Source organism: Pecten maximus, chromosome 3 (assembly GCF_902652985.1).
Source record: "Pecten maximus chromosome 3, xPecMax1.1, whole genome shotgun sequence".
NCBI lineage: Eukaryota > Metazoa > Mollusca > Bivalvia > Pectinida > Pectinidae > Pecten > Pecten maximus.
Window position 1 is genome coordinate 15,639,241 of NC_047017.1, and position 16,647 is coordinate 15,655,887.

General features: G+C 36.5%; 1 protein-coding gene across 10 annotated transcripts in view; it reads left to right on the forward strand.

Moving 5' to 3' along the window:
- The window catches only part of LOC117323339 (ninein-like protein), a 73,027-nt gene extending 57,475 nt beyond the window's left edge, over positions 1–15,552 (forward strand). For 8 of the 10 annotated variants that reach the window (XM_033878489.1, XM_033878491.1, XM_033878492.1 and 5 more), the window contains 12 exons: positions 16–206; positions 921–953; positions 2,013–2,207; positions 6,276–6,428; positions 6,523–6,639; positions 7,459–7,572; positions 8,198–8,311; positions 9,386–9,502; positions 9,701–9,769; positions 10,194–10,398; positions 12,407–12,528; positions 13,042–15,552. In XM_033878489.1, the coding sequence (XP_033734380.1) occupies positions 16–206; positions 921–953; positions 2,013–2,207; positions 6,276–6,428; positions 6,523–6,639; positions 7,459–7,572; positions 8,198–8,311; positions 9,386–9,502; positions 9,701–9,769; positions 10,194–10,398; positions 12,407–12,528; positions 13,042–13,230 (1,619 nt within the window). In that variant the 3' untranslated portion in view covers positions 13,231–15,552. The remainder of the gene's footprint in view (positions 1–15; positions 207–920; positions 954–2,012; positions 2,208–6,275; positions 6,429–6,522; positions 6,640–7,458; positions 7,573–8,197; positions 8,312–9,385; positions 9,503–9,700; positions 9,770–10,193; positions 10,399–12,406; positions 12,529–13,041) is intronic. The other 2 variants (XM_033878496.1, XM_033878495.1) reach the window with 2 other exon arrangements.
- The last annotated feature ends 1,095 nt before the right edge of the window (positions 15,553–16,647 follow it).

Consider the following 16,647-nt stretch of genomic DNA (forward strand, 5'->3'; position numbering starts at 1 on the left):
TTGGATATTTTACAGAGAAAGCATTTGCCGAGGAGAAGGAGGACCTCCGAGACAAGTATGAGGGTCAGATTGTGAGTCTCCGGAGCCAGCTGGACCGGCTCAGTGTGCGACTGGAGGAGGAAAGAGAAGCCATGGAGGAGCGGTTTGAGGAGGAGAGGGAAACCCTTGAGCAGGAGCTGGCACGGACAATTAAGGAGGAACTAGAGGTAGGTCAAGGTCGTAACTCTTAACTCAGGTTGTCTCTGATCACTCACTATCTGAATAGAAGACCTTGAGGTCAAGGTCATATTTTCACTGGTTTTTAACTCTAATTGGGAATAATGATTTATGATTCACACATGAATTTGGTTCTAGGAAGGGGTGAAAAGGTTTAAAGTAGTCGTTGTAGATCAGGCTAATTCTAAATTTCATGCAGAGATAGACCATTTCATTAAGAAAGATCTACATGTGGGACACAGGGTTTTTAGGCGGGATGGAGGGAGATCAGTCTTTTCTAAGTCTGTAAGGCTATCGATGGTCGGGATTCGAAGGATGTGTATACCCTAAATAATGTCCAGATTGGAACAAAGTTTAGAGATAAGTAATAGCTGATAGTTCAATGAGACTTTCTCATTATAGTCCCAGGTGACTAAAACCAAACCATATTTGGTTATGTATATCAAGATTAAGTTGTAGCTATACCTGTATGTATTTACCTGTATCTATAAAAGTGTATTCATATTTAGCCATATGCTAAAATTTAGTTTGAATTTAAAAATGTCCATGTTGGTTAAAGCTGCACATGCATATGAATGACGATTCAGTTTTATTTCTGTCATTTTCTGTTTAGAAGTGAAACAAAAAATTAAGACCTTAAACAGTTATCATTTAAAAAAAAAATATAAATTGTGACTTTAACATTATTTTTGAAAACTAAACAGAGACACAAAGTGAGACAGAATACAAGATTTGAGGTAACATAAGTGTCGTATAAATTAAGTGGACCTTAAACCCATAAATAATCTAACGAAAACACACAGACATCCTGTCTAATGATACTGGTGTTCTATTGTCACTGTTTTTATGTCAAACACATACCATTGTTTGGATGTTTTCCCTCCACCCAATGCACATTCAGTTAGACAAAAATTATTTAAAGCTTTTATATTTCTGATCTATATTTATATAATTGATTAATAGAATTCACTCAGTACTGTAAAAATATTTTTTTAATCATTTTTCTGAAAATCAAGATATCCGTGGTAGGCATCGGCAAGAAATTCTTTGTGCGGACTGGGCGAGTGAACCACTCACAGGTAGACTTGTGCCAAATTTTGCCATTGTTGCATATTGCTGCTTGGTTTTATAGTTGGTATCAACAACATCATCATACCGAGTGTGACTCTGAATGCTGTTCTTTTTCTGTTGGCAAAATAACATTGTTTTTCAAGGGATCTACAAAAACTTTATAAGAGTTTGAATTTGATTAAAAAAAAAGGGGATCACTGAATTTCCAGGAAATTAATTTATTAACAGAGTGCAGGATTAAGAAATTATTGTGACATCATGTTTCCTAGTGTTTGGTGAATTTTTGTGGAATGTGTGTTTTATTAATATTTTGTGAATGGCATGTAACTCCTGTATGTGTTTCACAATTGTCACATGTTTATAACCACAGCCTTGGTGTTTTATTAAAAAGAAAAAAACTGTTAATATTGGTTTATTAAAAATTGTATCTATCAATTGATAACCTCCAGAAGGGCCTGATGTGGGTCTGAGCCTTGAATACTTCTACCAGAAACAAGTTAAAGTACATGTATTGTCCCCAGCTGTTCTTACACATGTCTGAATCACTTCAGTGATTGGATGCAACCCTGAATGTTACTATTTTAATCAAAGACTTTCAGTGACCTAGACTGATGTTGATTATTATTTGCATTGAAAATAAGTCTACTTTTGTTGCAAAATTTGACTGACAGAAGGACTGTCCTTTAACATTCCCATGATAATACGGAATAACTTTTTGTCCATAGGATGAGTTTACCCAGCAAATTGAGCATCTCAAAATGTCCTTTGAGAGTGAGAAGGCAGAACTTCAACGCCAGATTGATATGTACCGGGAGGAGACTGAAGAACTTCAGAAAGATCTGGAAATGAAGGAGACATCTGCTGGAAAAGAAGAGGAACTCCATCTCACCATTTCCACATTACGACGGGAAAAACAGATGGTATGAACATCATACAGACAAATGAAATAAAATCAATTTAATGTTTGTGTAAAGTAAGACATTAGTTTTTAATTTTTATACTAAACTGCTTTATTGTTTGTTTAGTTTTACATACTAACAATTACCATTCATTTTGTAACTTAGATGCCTTTTGATGACTTGAATATTTGGAGGGTACATATCTTTGAGCTTGTTATTGCAAGCTGGGTTTATTCATCTCAGTTGTTTAATGAAATTAAAACTAAAAACTGACTTAACCTCAAATTCTTTTTAGGTCACCTGAGACGAAGTCTCAGTTGACCTATTGCAATCGCCTTTTGTCCGGCGTCGTGCGTCGTTTCTTAAAAACTGCTGAACTAAATTCTATGAAATTTTACAGGAAGCTTTCATGGCTGAGGGTGAACCAAAATTGTGAATTATATGGTCCCCACCCCCCAGGGGCCTGAGGGGCGGGGCCAAAAAGGGTCAAATTGACTAAAATTTCAAAAATCTTCTTCTCTACTTTCAGATATGGTAGAATCAAATACTTTTCATAGATAGTAGGGTCTTAAGGTGCTTTACCAAAATTGTGAATTTCATGACCCTGGGGTCTCACGTTTGCCCCTGGGGAGGGGGTAAACTTTACTATAGTTTATATAGGGAAATCACATTTTTGACTATTATTTGTTAGATATCTATTGGAATTCATTCTAACTTGGTTCAAATTATCAGCATGGGATGACAGTTTGATGGTATGTACATGTTGGCCCTGGTTGACCCCCAGGGGCTGGTGGGTGGGGCCACAAAGGGTCAAATTGACTGAAATTTCAAAAATCTTCTTCTCTACTCTCAGATATATTAGAATCAAATACTCTTCATAGATAGTAGGGTCTTAAGGTGCTTTACCAAAATTGTGAATTTCATGACCCTGGGGTCTCACGTTTGCCCCTGGGTAGGGGGTAAACTTTACTATAGTTTATATAGGGAAATCACATTTTTGACTATTATTAGCTCACCTGGCCCGAAGGGGCTTATGGCATGGCGCAGCGTCCGTCGTCCGTCCGTCGTCCGTCGTCCTTCCGTCAACTTTTCCTTTAAATCGCTACTAGTCCTAAACTACTCAGTGGATTTTGACCAAATTTGGTCTGAAGCATCCTTGGGTGAAGGGGAACCAATTTTGTATAAACGGTGGGCCTGGCCCCCCAGGGGCCTTAGGGGCGGGGCCCAATAGGGGAAATATAGCAAATTCTTTAAAATCCTTCTTCTTCTGTAGAAATGAAGGGATTTGATTCATATTTGGTCTGAAGCATCCTTGGGTGAAGGGGAACCAATTTTGTATAAACGGTGGGTCTGGCCCCCCAGGGGTCTTAGGGGCGGGGCCCAATAGGGGAAATATAGCAAATTCTTTAAAATCCTTCTTCTTCTGTAGAAATGAAGGGATTTGATTCATATTTGGTCTGAAGCATCCTTGGGTGAAGGGGAACCAATTTTGTATAAACGGTGGGTCTGGCCCCCCAGGGGCCTTAGGGGCGGGGCCCAATAGGGGAAATATAGCAAATTCTTCAAAATCCTTCTTCTTCTGTAGAAATGAAGGGATTTGATTCATATTTGGTCTGAAGCCTCCTTGGGTGAAGGGAACCAATTTTGTATAAACGGTGGGTCTGGCCCCCCAGGGGCCTTAGGGGCGGGGCCCAATAGGGGAAATATAGCAAATTCTTTAAAATCCTTCTTCTTCTGTAGAAATGAAGGGATTTGATTCATATTTGGTCTGAAGCATCCTTGGGTGAAGGGAACCAATTTTGTATAAACTGTGGGTCTGGCCCCCCAGGGGCCTTAGGGGCGGGGCCCAATAGGGGAAATATAGCAAATTCTTTAAAATCCTTCTTCTTCTGTAGGAATAAAGGGATTTGATCCATATTTGGTCTGAAACATCCTTGGGTAAAGGGGAACCAATTTTGTATAAACGGTGGGTCTGGCCCCCCAGGGGCCGTAGGGGTGGGGCCCAATAGGGGAAATATAACAAATTCTTTAAAATCCTTCTACTTCTGTAGGAATAAAGGGATTTGATCCATATTTGGTCTGAAACATCCTTGGGTGAAGGGGAACCAATTTTGTATGAACGGTGGGTCTGGCCCCCCAGGGGCCTGGGGGGTGGGGCCCAATAGGGGAATATTGCATATTCTTTAAAATCCTTCTTCTTTTGCAGGAATAAAAGGATTTGATCCATGTTTGGTCTGAAGCATCCTTGGGTGAAGGGAAACCAATTTTGTATAAATGGTTGGTCTGGCCCCCAGGGGCCTTAGGGGTGGGGCCCAATAGGGGAAATAGGGTTAATCCTTTAAATCGCTACTAGTCATAAAGTTATAAATGAATTTGAACCAAATTTGGTCAGTAACATTCTTAGGAGAAGGGGAACAGAGTTTGTATACATTTTTACTCTGAACCCCCAGGGGCCTGAGGGGCGGAGCCAAATAGGGGAAATAGATATTAGTCTTTAAATCGCTACTAGTCATAACGTTTTTAATGGATTTTAACTAGATTTGGTCAGGAACATCCTTGGGGGAAGGGGAACCGAGTTTGTATAAATTTTTACTCTGAACCCTCAGGGGCCTGAGGGGCGGGGCCAAATAGGGGAAATAGGGTTAATCCTTTAAATCGCTACTAGTCATAAAGTTATGAATGAATTTGAACCAGATTTGGTCAGGAACATCATTGGGAGAAGGGGAACAGAGTTTTGAATAAATTTTTACTCTGAATCCCCAGGTGCCTGAGGGGCGGGGCCAAATAGAGGAAATAGGGTTAATCATTTGAATCGCTACTAGTCATAAAGTTATGGATGAATTTGAACAGGAACATCCTTGGGAGAAGGGGGAACAGAGTTTGTATAAATTTTTACTCTGAACCCCCAGGGGCCTGAGGGGCGGGGCCAAATAGGGGAATAGAGATTAGTCTTTAAATTGCTACAAGTCATAAAGTTATGAATGAATTAGAACCATATTTTGTCAGGAACATCCTTGGGGGGAGGGGAACAGAGTTTGTATAAATTTTACTCTGAACACCCAGGGGCCTGAGGGGCGGAGTCTAAGAGGCCCAAGGGTCTTTCCCCAGCCTAAGGGACTTAGTTTCTTCAAACACAATTAGGTTGTAAAAATAATCCATAGGGTCTTTCAGTCTCTTAGAGTGTATGTGTATGAATAAATTGAACATGAACATTATTTTGACATTTGGTCAAATCCAACCAGGTGAGCGATACAGGCCCCATGGGCCTCTTGTTTGTTGGATTTCTATTGGAATTTATTCTAACTTGGTTCAAATTATCAGCATGGGATTACAGTTTGATGTTATGTACATGTTGGCCCTGGTTGACCCCCAGGGGCTGGTGGGCGGGGCCAAAAAGGGTCAAATTGACTAAAATTTCAAAAATCTTCTTCTCTACTCTCAGATATGTTAGAATCAAATACTCTTCATAGATGAAGGGGTCTTATGATGCTTTACCAAAATTGTGAATTTCATGACCCTGGGGTCTCACGTTTGCCCCTGGGTAGGGGGTAAACTTTACTATAGTTTATATAGGGAAATCACATTTTTGACTATTATTTGTTGGATTTTTATTGGAATTCATTCTAACTTCGTTAACGTTATCAGCTTGGGATGACAGTTTGATGTACATGTTGGCCCTGACTGACCACCAGGGGCTGATGGGCTGGGCCAAAAAGGGTCAAATTAACTGAAATTTCAAAAATCTTCTTCTTACAACCCAAATAAGGTAGAATTAAATACTCTTCACAGATCGAAGGATCTTAAGGTGCTTTACCATAATTGTGAATTCCCTAGCCCTGGGGTCTCACATTTGCCCCATGGGAGGGGATAAACTTTACTATAGTTATAGGGAAATCACATTTTTGACTATCATTTGTTTTATTTGTTTTGAAATTCATTCTTTCATTCAAATTTACTGAAATATTTCAAAAATCAGGTGACCGTTATGGCCCATGGGCCTTTTGTTTTATATTGCAATTTTTATCATCAACTCAATCCGATCTGAACTTAAGAAAGTTTTATCACAAAACATGTCCGTGGGTATTGCAGGCAGAGAAGGCTCACAAGGAGACCCAGCAGGCTCTGGAGGAGAGTAAATCTAGTCTGGAGTCACGGGTAGAGAGTCTTCTGACTGAGAGAGAGGAGGTCATCACAGCAGCCAAGGCCACTGAAGTCCACCAAGCCAAGGAATCGGTAGACAAGGTCAGGCAGCTCTCTGGCAATTCTGTTGAAAATAAGTAGTGAGAAAGAAATCATAGTGAAAAAAATGAAATTAATTTTGTTTATTTGTTTACAGTTACAGCACTCTGTGGTTGTCAAGGAGAAGGTTGCCTTAGAAAAGGAGATGTCTAAACTGAGACGAAAAGCCCTGGAGCTAGAGGTGGACAACCAGAGACTCAGTGCTCTACAGGAGGTAAGTCACAAACTCTCGATGAGAGGGTGACAACCAGAGACTCTCACTCTACAGGAGGTAAGTCACAAACCCTTGAGGAGAGGGTGACAACCAGAGACTCTCACTCTACAGGAGGTAAGTCACAAACCCTTGATGAGAGGGTGACAACCAGAGACTCTCATTCTACAGGAGGTAAGTCACAAACCCTCAATGAGAGGGTGACAACCAGAGACTCTCATTCTACAGGAGGGAAGTCACAAACCCTTGAGGAGAGGGTGACAACCAGAGACTCTCACTCTACAGGAGGTAAGTCACAAACCCTCGATGAGAGGGTGACAACCAGAGACTCTCATTCTACAGGAGGTAAGTCACAAACCCTCGATGAGAGGGTGATAACCAGAGACTCTCATTCTACAGGAGGTAAGTCACAAACCCCGAGGAGAGGGTGACAACCAGAGACTCTCATTCTACAGGAGGTAAGTCACAAACCCTTGAGGAGAGGGTGACAACCAGAGACTCTCACTCTACAGGAGGTAAGTCACAAACCCCGAGGAGAGGGTGACAATCAGAGACTCTCACTCTACAGGAGGTAAGTCACAAACCCCGAGGAGAGGGTGACAATTAGAGACTCTCACTCTACAGGAGATAAGGCACAAACCCTTGAAAATATATTTGCTGAGATGCCTTGATAACCTATGTCAGTTTTTAGAACAGTGAATATCCTGGGAAAAGCTCTATCCAATCTGTAAAGAGAATAAACAACAAGAAAAGCTCTATCCATCTCTATAGTGAATTGGCTTGGAAGGGAGATAACTCTGTTACGACTGTTGTTTGTTGTAGACTGCATTCCATGACTGGGACCAAGAAAAGATCGAGTATGTGCAGAGAATTCAGAAGCTGGAGGAACAGCTAAAGGATAACAACTCTTCAGAATCAATATCACCTCATGCTCAGGTAGTCATCCATTTCCATTTCCCCTCAAGTTGTCTTCAATACATCCCATTTATTGCACATTTTTAATATGCACTGTTAAATAGTACAACGTAGTTCCATACACATGTAATTTGAAACAACTGGGAAATATGACAGTGATTAAAGAAGGTTATATATAATTATAAGATGAAGCTCATTCATTTGTTCCAAATGTGTTTATTCCAATTTGTATGAAGAAATATTCTTGAAATTTATTACAGCAATAGATTAAAAGATTTAAGTAAATTTCCTACCATTTTGAATATTGATATACATTGCTCAGATTATATAATATTGTATACAAAAAGAGTGTTTTCTGAAAAAAATGGGCTTAAGAAGAACTTTTGAATTTATAAAGTCTATTAGAATTTTAAAAAATCGCTTTTAACTATTGAAAATAATATTGTTACAAGCATAAATTGAGATTGCATCAAAATACATTATATCATCTGTGAGAGTGATGCTTTATAAATTTACGATAGTGTGGTACTCCCCTTCCCCCGTTACTCTGCCACCAGCACCCTGACCTCCATTCTCACACCCACCCACACCCCCAGTATTGATGTGTTGTGTGTTTCACTGTTTGTTTTTCCTGCACTTTACTTAGAGCGTGATTGACAGTCTACGAAAGGAACGTGATGACCTTGACAGTACACTGGCCTCGGCCAAAACTAAATTACAGCATGTTGATGACACGGTCAAAAAATTGACTGAACAGCAGGTATAGACAATTCACCCTTAAAAATCTATATTTTGTCTTACTTTTGATGATATTGATGTTGAATATTAAAAAAAAATAAAAAAAAATGTTTAAACCCACTTTTATCCTGAAATTTGAGCCGCGGGTCACCAACGTATAAACTTAGACTCAAAATAGCGAGAAACACTAATAATCTGTATCAAAGTACATGTACTAAATGTAGAAAACTGTTTTAATACAGTACACAAAAATTATAAGATCAATTATTTGGAAAGAGCTTATATATATAAATACCATTTAGTAAGGTATGCAACAGGTGTACCTCAAATTTTTAAGACCACATTTACCTTTCTGCCAAGTTTTTGTTATAATTTTTGTCTATGATAAGGTATTTGTCACTGATTTTGTAAGATTGCTGTGAACAGTCGATGTTTTAGCATGTTTCTGATTGTGATGTGGTTGAATTCTCTAAATGTTCTGAGAAAGAACTACTTTAGCTTGCTGTTCTTTATATGTACATACAGTACATATAGGGGTATTGAAATATGGAGTCATCCTTAGTGGGTAACTTTCTTTGTAATATAAGAATGGTTGCACAATTATCTCTAGGTTAATGTGGTCAGTTAATGTGGTCAGCCTGCACTTAACTGAAATATCAATATTAGTTTTATGCCAAAGTTTCTGAAATAAAAAGTTTTATAACTGAAACATCAATATTGGTTTTATGCCAGAGATTCTGAAATTTAAAGTTTTATAACTGAAACATCAATATTGGTTTTATGCCAGAGATTCTGAAATTTAAAGTTTTATAACTGAAACATCAATATTAGTTTTATATATGCCAGAGATTCTGAAATAAAAAGTTTCACAGCTAAAACAATTAACATTAACATTAGTTTTATGCCAGAGATTCTGAAATAAAAAAAATATTAAGTTTAAAGTGGGAGATAGGAGAGAATGTCAAGTCTTTTTTGAATTTATCTACAGAGATACATTTTGTATTTAACTGAACATTTGTGAGATACTTGATAATGAAGGACAAATTCACTTATATCTCTTTAACATTTTTTAACTGATAAATTCTCTTTCTAACAGATGGCCTATAACTCAGCAAATACAACTATCAGCTCGGAGAACAAGAATCTGCAGGTCAAGGTCGATGTGCTTAGCAACCACCTAGGGGAGACATCTAGCAGTCTGGATCGGGAAAAGGTAAGTCAAAAAGTAGCAGGTGACACAGGGACTCCAAACCCATGATCCATTAATACATAATTATATATGGGCTACAAGTTCGGAATAAGTGCCAAGTCCCTGTGCAGTAGGGGTCTGTAATATTTTGGAAGATTAACTTATTTTTTATTTTACACCAAATACAAATATTTTTGATACAAACGGATGTTTTCATTTTAGGAAAAGATGATGGCACTTCAGTTAGAGAAAGAGCGACTGGAAAATGAATTAGCAAAGGTCTCCAGTCATGTAAGTAGCATATGATTTAAATACTCAAATGAAGTCTTATTTAAAAAAAAAAAATTAGAGGTATTTTTGTGTGTGTGTATTTTAAAATGTCATGGATTTATAATCTAATTAACAAAAAGGATAACGGAAAGACATTTACAATTTCAAAAGAGTATTAATTATGTAAAAAGATATTTACAGGTACTCAATTTATTTTTCTTAAATATCGTTTCTCTTTTACAGTGTTGAATCTTATATACTTATGTCACAAAGAAAATTTTGATACAATGTATTTTTCCAAATTTTGACAATACATGTATTTAGACTTTGACTAAATTTTCCTTTACCTCACCTTTTTCACAAATATGTTTTCAGCTTAAAAATATTATGTTTAGAATTTAAAAAAAAAAATAAAAAAAATATCTTAATTACTTTACATTGACAGTTGGAAGACATGAATCATAAACTTGCTGATCACAAAGCTGACCATGAATCGGAGATCAATAAATTGAAGGACATGAACAGTAACTCGATCGACCTTGAAAAGTTTACAAGGTTACAGGGAGATTTGGTGGAGCACCAACAGCAACTGCGTGACCTCCACGATGTCCTGGAGGCCAAGGAGAGTGAGAAGACCAAGGCTTTCAAAGGTAAAGATTCACATATTTATGCATGAAATACTGACCCGGTGTCATTTTATGGGGGTCAAAATTTTATATGACACCGGCCACATAACCCCTGGTGAAGGTCTGAGGTATGTGGTTCGAAGAGCCCTACCAAAGTCAGTTTGTGTTTCTCGGGAGGCTGTCATGGTTGTGTGCATGGGTAAAGACACTTTACCCTAATTGCTCTGGATGGCATGCAAATTAAGGGCCTCCCGTATGTTGTTCATTGAGGTAGCCACTAGCTACTACAAGGAGATCCCCACCTCAGAATACTGTTCATGGGGCAATAAACCCAGGAAACAAATAAACAATAGTGTAATCTATAATTTTATGAGGAAATTTTTACTGCTATAATAGACATTCAGAATGGTACATATTTCCTGATCACTTAAGTACTGGAGTCTTGATTGTATTCGGTGTATGTAAAGTCCTGAACAGGATGTAGATGATGTTTCCCTGTATAGATTTGATTATTCAGTGTATGTTAAGTCCTGAACACGACCTAGACGATGTTTCCCTGTATAGATTTGATTATTCAGTGTATGTTAAGTCCTGAACACGACGTAGACAACATTGTTTCCTTGTATAGATTTCATTATAAGTTACGAGTGTGCTAATGTAACACTGTTTGATTGGATCTTCTAGTCACCAATGTAATGTCCTGGTTTTGAGTACGGCCTTAAATTATATCTAATCTACATGTTTGTCCGTGTTTTAGTGTTTCTATATTAAATTGAATTAAATTGTCTCCTTAACAGGAACATGAAAATAAAACAATTATCATATAACATCTAACATTAAACACCAGGCTGTAGATAAATGTAAATTTATATGTCAACAAAGCTTCCTGAATACTAGGTGTATAACATAAGCAAAGTTCCTTGTGTACATATGCATTCACTATTTACATGGTGGTGAGGAACAATGAAAATAAATATAAAAAATTTAGTTGAAATGCCAGACTACTTATTGTTTTATTTGGCATATATCCATGAAAGTTTGTATACCACAGAACTCTCTATATACACGTATGACATGATGTTACAAGCACAGTGTCCAGTCATACTAGCTACAATTAAGTTAGATGGCTGATAGGATTGTCAGTGTTAATTTTTAAAATGTATAATCATAAAGTGACAGTTTTTGACTTTTTTGTTGTATTTTTGTATTAAACTTTTTTGTTGTATTTTTGTATTTATCCTAAACTAAGCCCCCTTCCTTGGTATAAAAATTGAGCATTAAAAGTTTGAGGGAAGGGGTGAATTAAAGTGAACCACTTAATTTTAGCTCACCTTTTTAAAATTGAAGATTCTGCAAAAAGAAGAATTAAGGGCTTTTTTGTTGGTATGGGATTATTTTGTGGATGAATTGTTTTTTTGTTTTTGTTTTTATGTCATGGACTATCTACTGAAATAGCATACAATTTTATTCAGAATTTAATTTTCTTTATTTGTGGTTGTATATACACTTTGTAGGTATTTGTTATCTGTAAAGACTGGGGCACTGGTGTTACTTTTAGTGTATCATTGTCAAAGTGTTAAAATTATAAATCGGATCTAAGAAAGAACCCTTGTGTTGTAATCGCTCCTTTTTACAATATTACCTGGATTTTCTATGCTGAGACTGAGGGGCTGTGTTGGCCGAGTGGTAAATGTGTCCCGAAACACTTTATCACTAGCCCTCCACCTCTGGGTTGCGAGTTCGAAACCTACGTTGAGCAGTTGCCAGGTACTGACTCTAGGCCTTTGGTTTTTCTCCGGGTACTCCGGCTTTCCTCCACCTCCAAAACCTAGCTGGCACGTCTTTAAATGACCCTGGCTGTTGATAGGACGTTAAACAAAAACAACCCAAACCAAACACCGAGACTTAAGACACCTAGTAAACTATTCTATACACTATATACTATTGTTATGGATACTGTAATATTATTGAATGTTGATACAGGTCTAATGAAGGATAATGTCATTTTGCTCTTAAACTCAATTTTTCACAGATAAAGAGGAGGAGTTCAAGAAAATCATGGATGCTTTGGAGGAGGAGAAAACAAACTTGAGACGGAAACTGCGACTCACCCAAGAAATGTTGGATGAACAGTTAGAGAAAATAAAATCTCATGTAAGTACATGTATATAAAACACTAGATCCTTTGTCTCACAACAAGAGGTCAAATATATATATATATTTAGGTTTTCAAGACAGTACGTTGATGCACAAAGTGTATCTCTAAAGTTGTGTTTGTTATCGGAAGCTATGAAGTAGCCTGTTTAGGTCAATATTTCATAGTCATACAGTATAACAACTAATAATATAATTGTACGAAACTTGATCAGATGTTCTTAACAAGCTTGATTGCATTAACGTAATTGCCCTTTAGAAATAAACAATATAATACAATTATCGACCTGTTTTCAGGTGAATACGATGACTTATCAACTTGAGAAAGTGATTTTTTTTTTTTTCAATTAAAAATTTTGGGAGGGCTTATTTGTGAACCTCTTTTTGCTTACTATTTTGAAACTGTGATGAAGAAGCTAGGGGACTTATTTGTGTCCAGGGCTTTATTTGCGGATAAATATCGGTATACTTTCACGCATAGTTGCCTGAAATCAGAACAATTTTGTGTTTCAGTACTCGGACTGTGACAAGCGAAATATGCTGGTGGTGGACTTATACAAGGAGAATGCAGATATGATGGAGACACTTTTTATGATGGAGGAGAGGAAAAAGGATGCGGTGTCACGTTGCTATAAACTTGAAGACCAATGTAAAGCACTCAGGAAGATGCTTAAGAAAGTTGTCCATGTAACAATGACCTGAAAGGGGAGACCACTCCAGAAGATCTGAAAGAAAACCGATCCTTAAGCAGCTCATGATGTTGTGGCAAGCCTCGCCTTGCATTTATTTGCATGGGTCTTAGGTAGAAGGTCATGTATCCTGGAGTGTACAAGGGTCAGCTATCGGGCCAAGTGCTGGCTGTCTGTAGGAGAGAAAGGATGGAAGTGGCTGTCCTATGCCAATATCAAGATCCTATAGACTTCCCATCAGGATTACAAGGATGTTTTAAATGGTTACTAAGCAACAAGACCAATGTGTTTCTGTGTCATGCCTATAAAGGCTGGAACAGAAAATTCTAAGCTTGGCATGTCTGACAGCTACCTTTTAAAAATATAATAAACACAAATGGCAGCTATTATTTTAATTGATTGATATGTTTGGGAGCAATAGACTTGTATAAAGCATGTTTGACCTATAAGTATCATGAGCCTGTTTTCTGTTGTACACAGCAATGTATGTATGAAAAGTGAAAAACACTGGTAGCTGTTTTGTGTAAGCTATTGAAGCATTTTTGGGAAAAATTCTTCATGATTTTAAATGAATGACTGGCAATTACTTGATGATCATGGCAACTAGATACATGTATATATTTATTACATTTTGTCTAAAGTGATCTTGAGAGAGAGAACATGTTTGAAATGTATTGTACCTCTCGCAATTATCTAAAATGTATATAAAACCCATCTCTGCCTGTAGACTACATATGTATATACATGTACGTGTTTAATAAAATATATGATTTATTTAAAAGTATACTCGCATGCATGCAAAGTACATGTACAGTACACTTAGTACAAAGTACGAGTGTGAATAGACAGATTGACGGATATTTGATATGAATCATGCATCAGACCTATATATATACATATATATACATATATGTACGATAGTGCATCTGTTGCAATGGTGATCAATAAGTACGTATCATATATACATGTATTCAGGGATGTATGAGTACACAACAGACTCCCTCACCATGAGAGAGTTGTATATATATACAATTTGTTCTAGCTATACCATGCTTTACCTAATAAGTGCTCTGTCATGATATTTAATTTCGTTGTTCTATGCAGCATTTTTTTCAGGTCTCAACATAATTCATTGTATTTACCCATTTACATTACATTACATGAATTAACTTTCATGATAGAGCATATAGACATTTCATTGAAATCATTTAATTTTCCAATATGATTTAAAGCACTGTGGTATTTATAAGGTTAAGTATGGTATGTACATGTGCAGCTGTGATGCATGATGCATGTTGCAATTGATATTTATTATATTTATAGATTGAAAGCAATATCTGTGATACATGTATGAAGATGAACCGGGTCCAGTAATTGATGCAAAATGTACATCGTGATATATATCATTTATACAAATATTTGTCAATATGCCAACAGTATGTATTATAAAGGCTTCATATGAAGTATCATAGATAGATGTTTGTTTGAAGAAATATTTTTGTATTTACATTAAATGTTGTATAAATATAGCTGAAGAACACTTAAAGGATTGTCACACGGTCTCAAGCATTGTGACTCAGATATTTAGTCATCTTTATAGCTTTTTCATAAACAAATTCATATGTCAATGTCTTGTGATAAAATATATATCATATATTGAGAAAATATTGGGTACAGATTTAAAGGCCATAAAATATATATCAAGAGGCTGAGAAAATAGTAGTAGGGATTTATAAAGACCATACAATTTATATCAAGAGGCTGAGAAAATAGTGGTACAGATTTATAAAGACCATACAATTTATATCAAGAGGCTGAGAAAATATTGGTACAGATTTAAAGGCCATAAAATATATATCAAGAGGCTGAGAAAATATTGGTACAGATTTAAAGGCCAAATAAACCTAATTATTTTATCTAGCATTTCCACAATCTTCAGTCATATATGTATTTGTCCATAATTGTGAAATAAATTCTTGGTTAAAACCTATTCTGGTAGATGTAGACATTATGGATTATTGTCATGTAATACCTGCAATTGGGGTTTTGTTAAATTGCCAATATTGTGAATTAATATATAATGTTACTTTCATGTATGTCTTGAGCATGCAGCTATTGGTGCTGTTCTGGAAAATGTATTGTTATCATATACCACTACAACATGAGTCAGACCAGTATATACATTGGATCAATATTCCTTGTCTAGGGATGTTTCTCTTAAGGATATCATCTTAAAATGATGTGCAAGTCTTTGCAGACAAACAAAATTGTGAAGACAATGTTATGCTTTCACAATTGTTTATTGGTAAATTAATAAATAAAATATATAAATAACTTTGGAGTTATTTTATGCATCTTCTTTATCAACATTGAAGACTTTAGAATTGATTAAATCTTTTCTCATGATCAATAACCAAATAGACTGGATACCTGATATTGAGCCCAGCTGTAGCATGCTGGAATGTCCCTTGTGAACATGATAACTTTAGTAAGTAGATTTCCATAAAACTTGGGATGCAGCCTTATAGTAGTAAGATCTCAAAATACTTTAACAAACAGGCCAATTCTACTGTAACTTACAGTTAAAGCTGGTGGTTCTTGCGGGGTGAATTGAAATTTCTTCCAAAGAATGGTTGCGCTTTCTACCATAGAATGACTAATTGTATGAATTACCCTGTTCGATTGGAGTCATATCCGTATTATCTAAACATAGCATTCATATTTCGTTTGTAGATAAATTAACATTTGTTACAATATTTGTAATGATGTATATGCAGTTGCTTATATGTATATAGGCAGCTATGTGCCAGCGAAATGATGATGATTATCTTCATTTTCATTGTTAATGATTCTGTACTTTGCACATTTAAACTCATCATTGAAACAGTTGAAATGAAGACGTATGGTAATTGTGACCAAACACCACACTGCATCCACTTTTCAAAGGCAGGAGTTTGACACTCAACCAATATATCACAATGTTTCCTTCGAGGTAAGTGGTTTGATGATGTTGACACTGGTGTAATAATTATATAACTTGTGTTTCAGTTCTTCTCACAGTTGAAAAAATATACCAGTTTGATAGATGGATACAATAATCTGCTTACCTTGGGAACAATCACAAGAAAGAGATCACAGACGGATATGTGCACAAGCCCATTGGATTACTTTTATTGGGTCTATGAGACTGGTCTTTTGTCTACTTTTCTTATCATCGTTCTTTTGCTCGTAACCATTTGAAAATAAGGGAAACCTACATATGAAATCCGATATAAAGATTGATGAAAAAAGAGGAAAAAAATAGCGATGATATTCTTCATTTGTTACTAGCGAAGAACCTACAACAAATTTAAATTCGACACCAGAGATGTCTGCATCTGGTTAGGATTTATTGAAAACATTGTTAGCCTCTACTACATACATAGCAGGA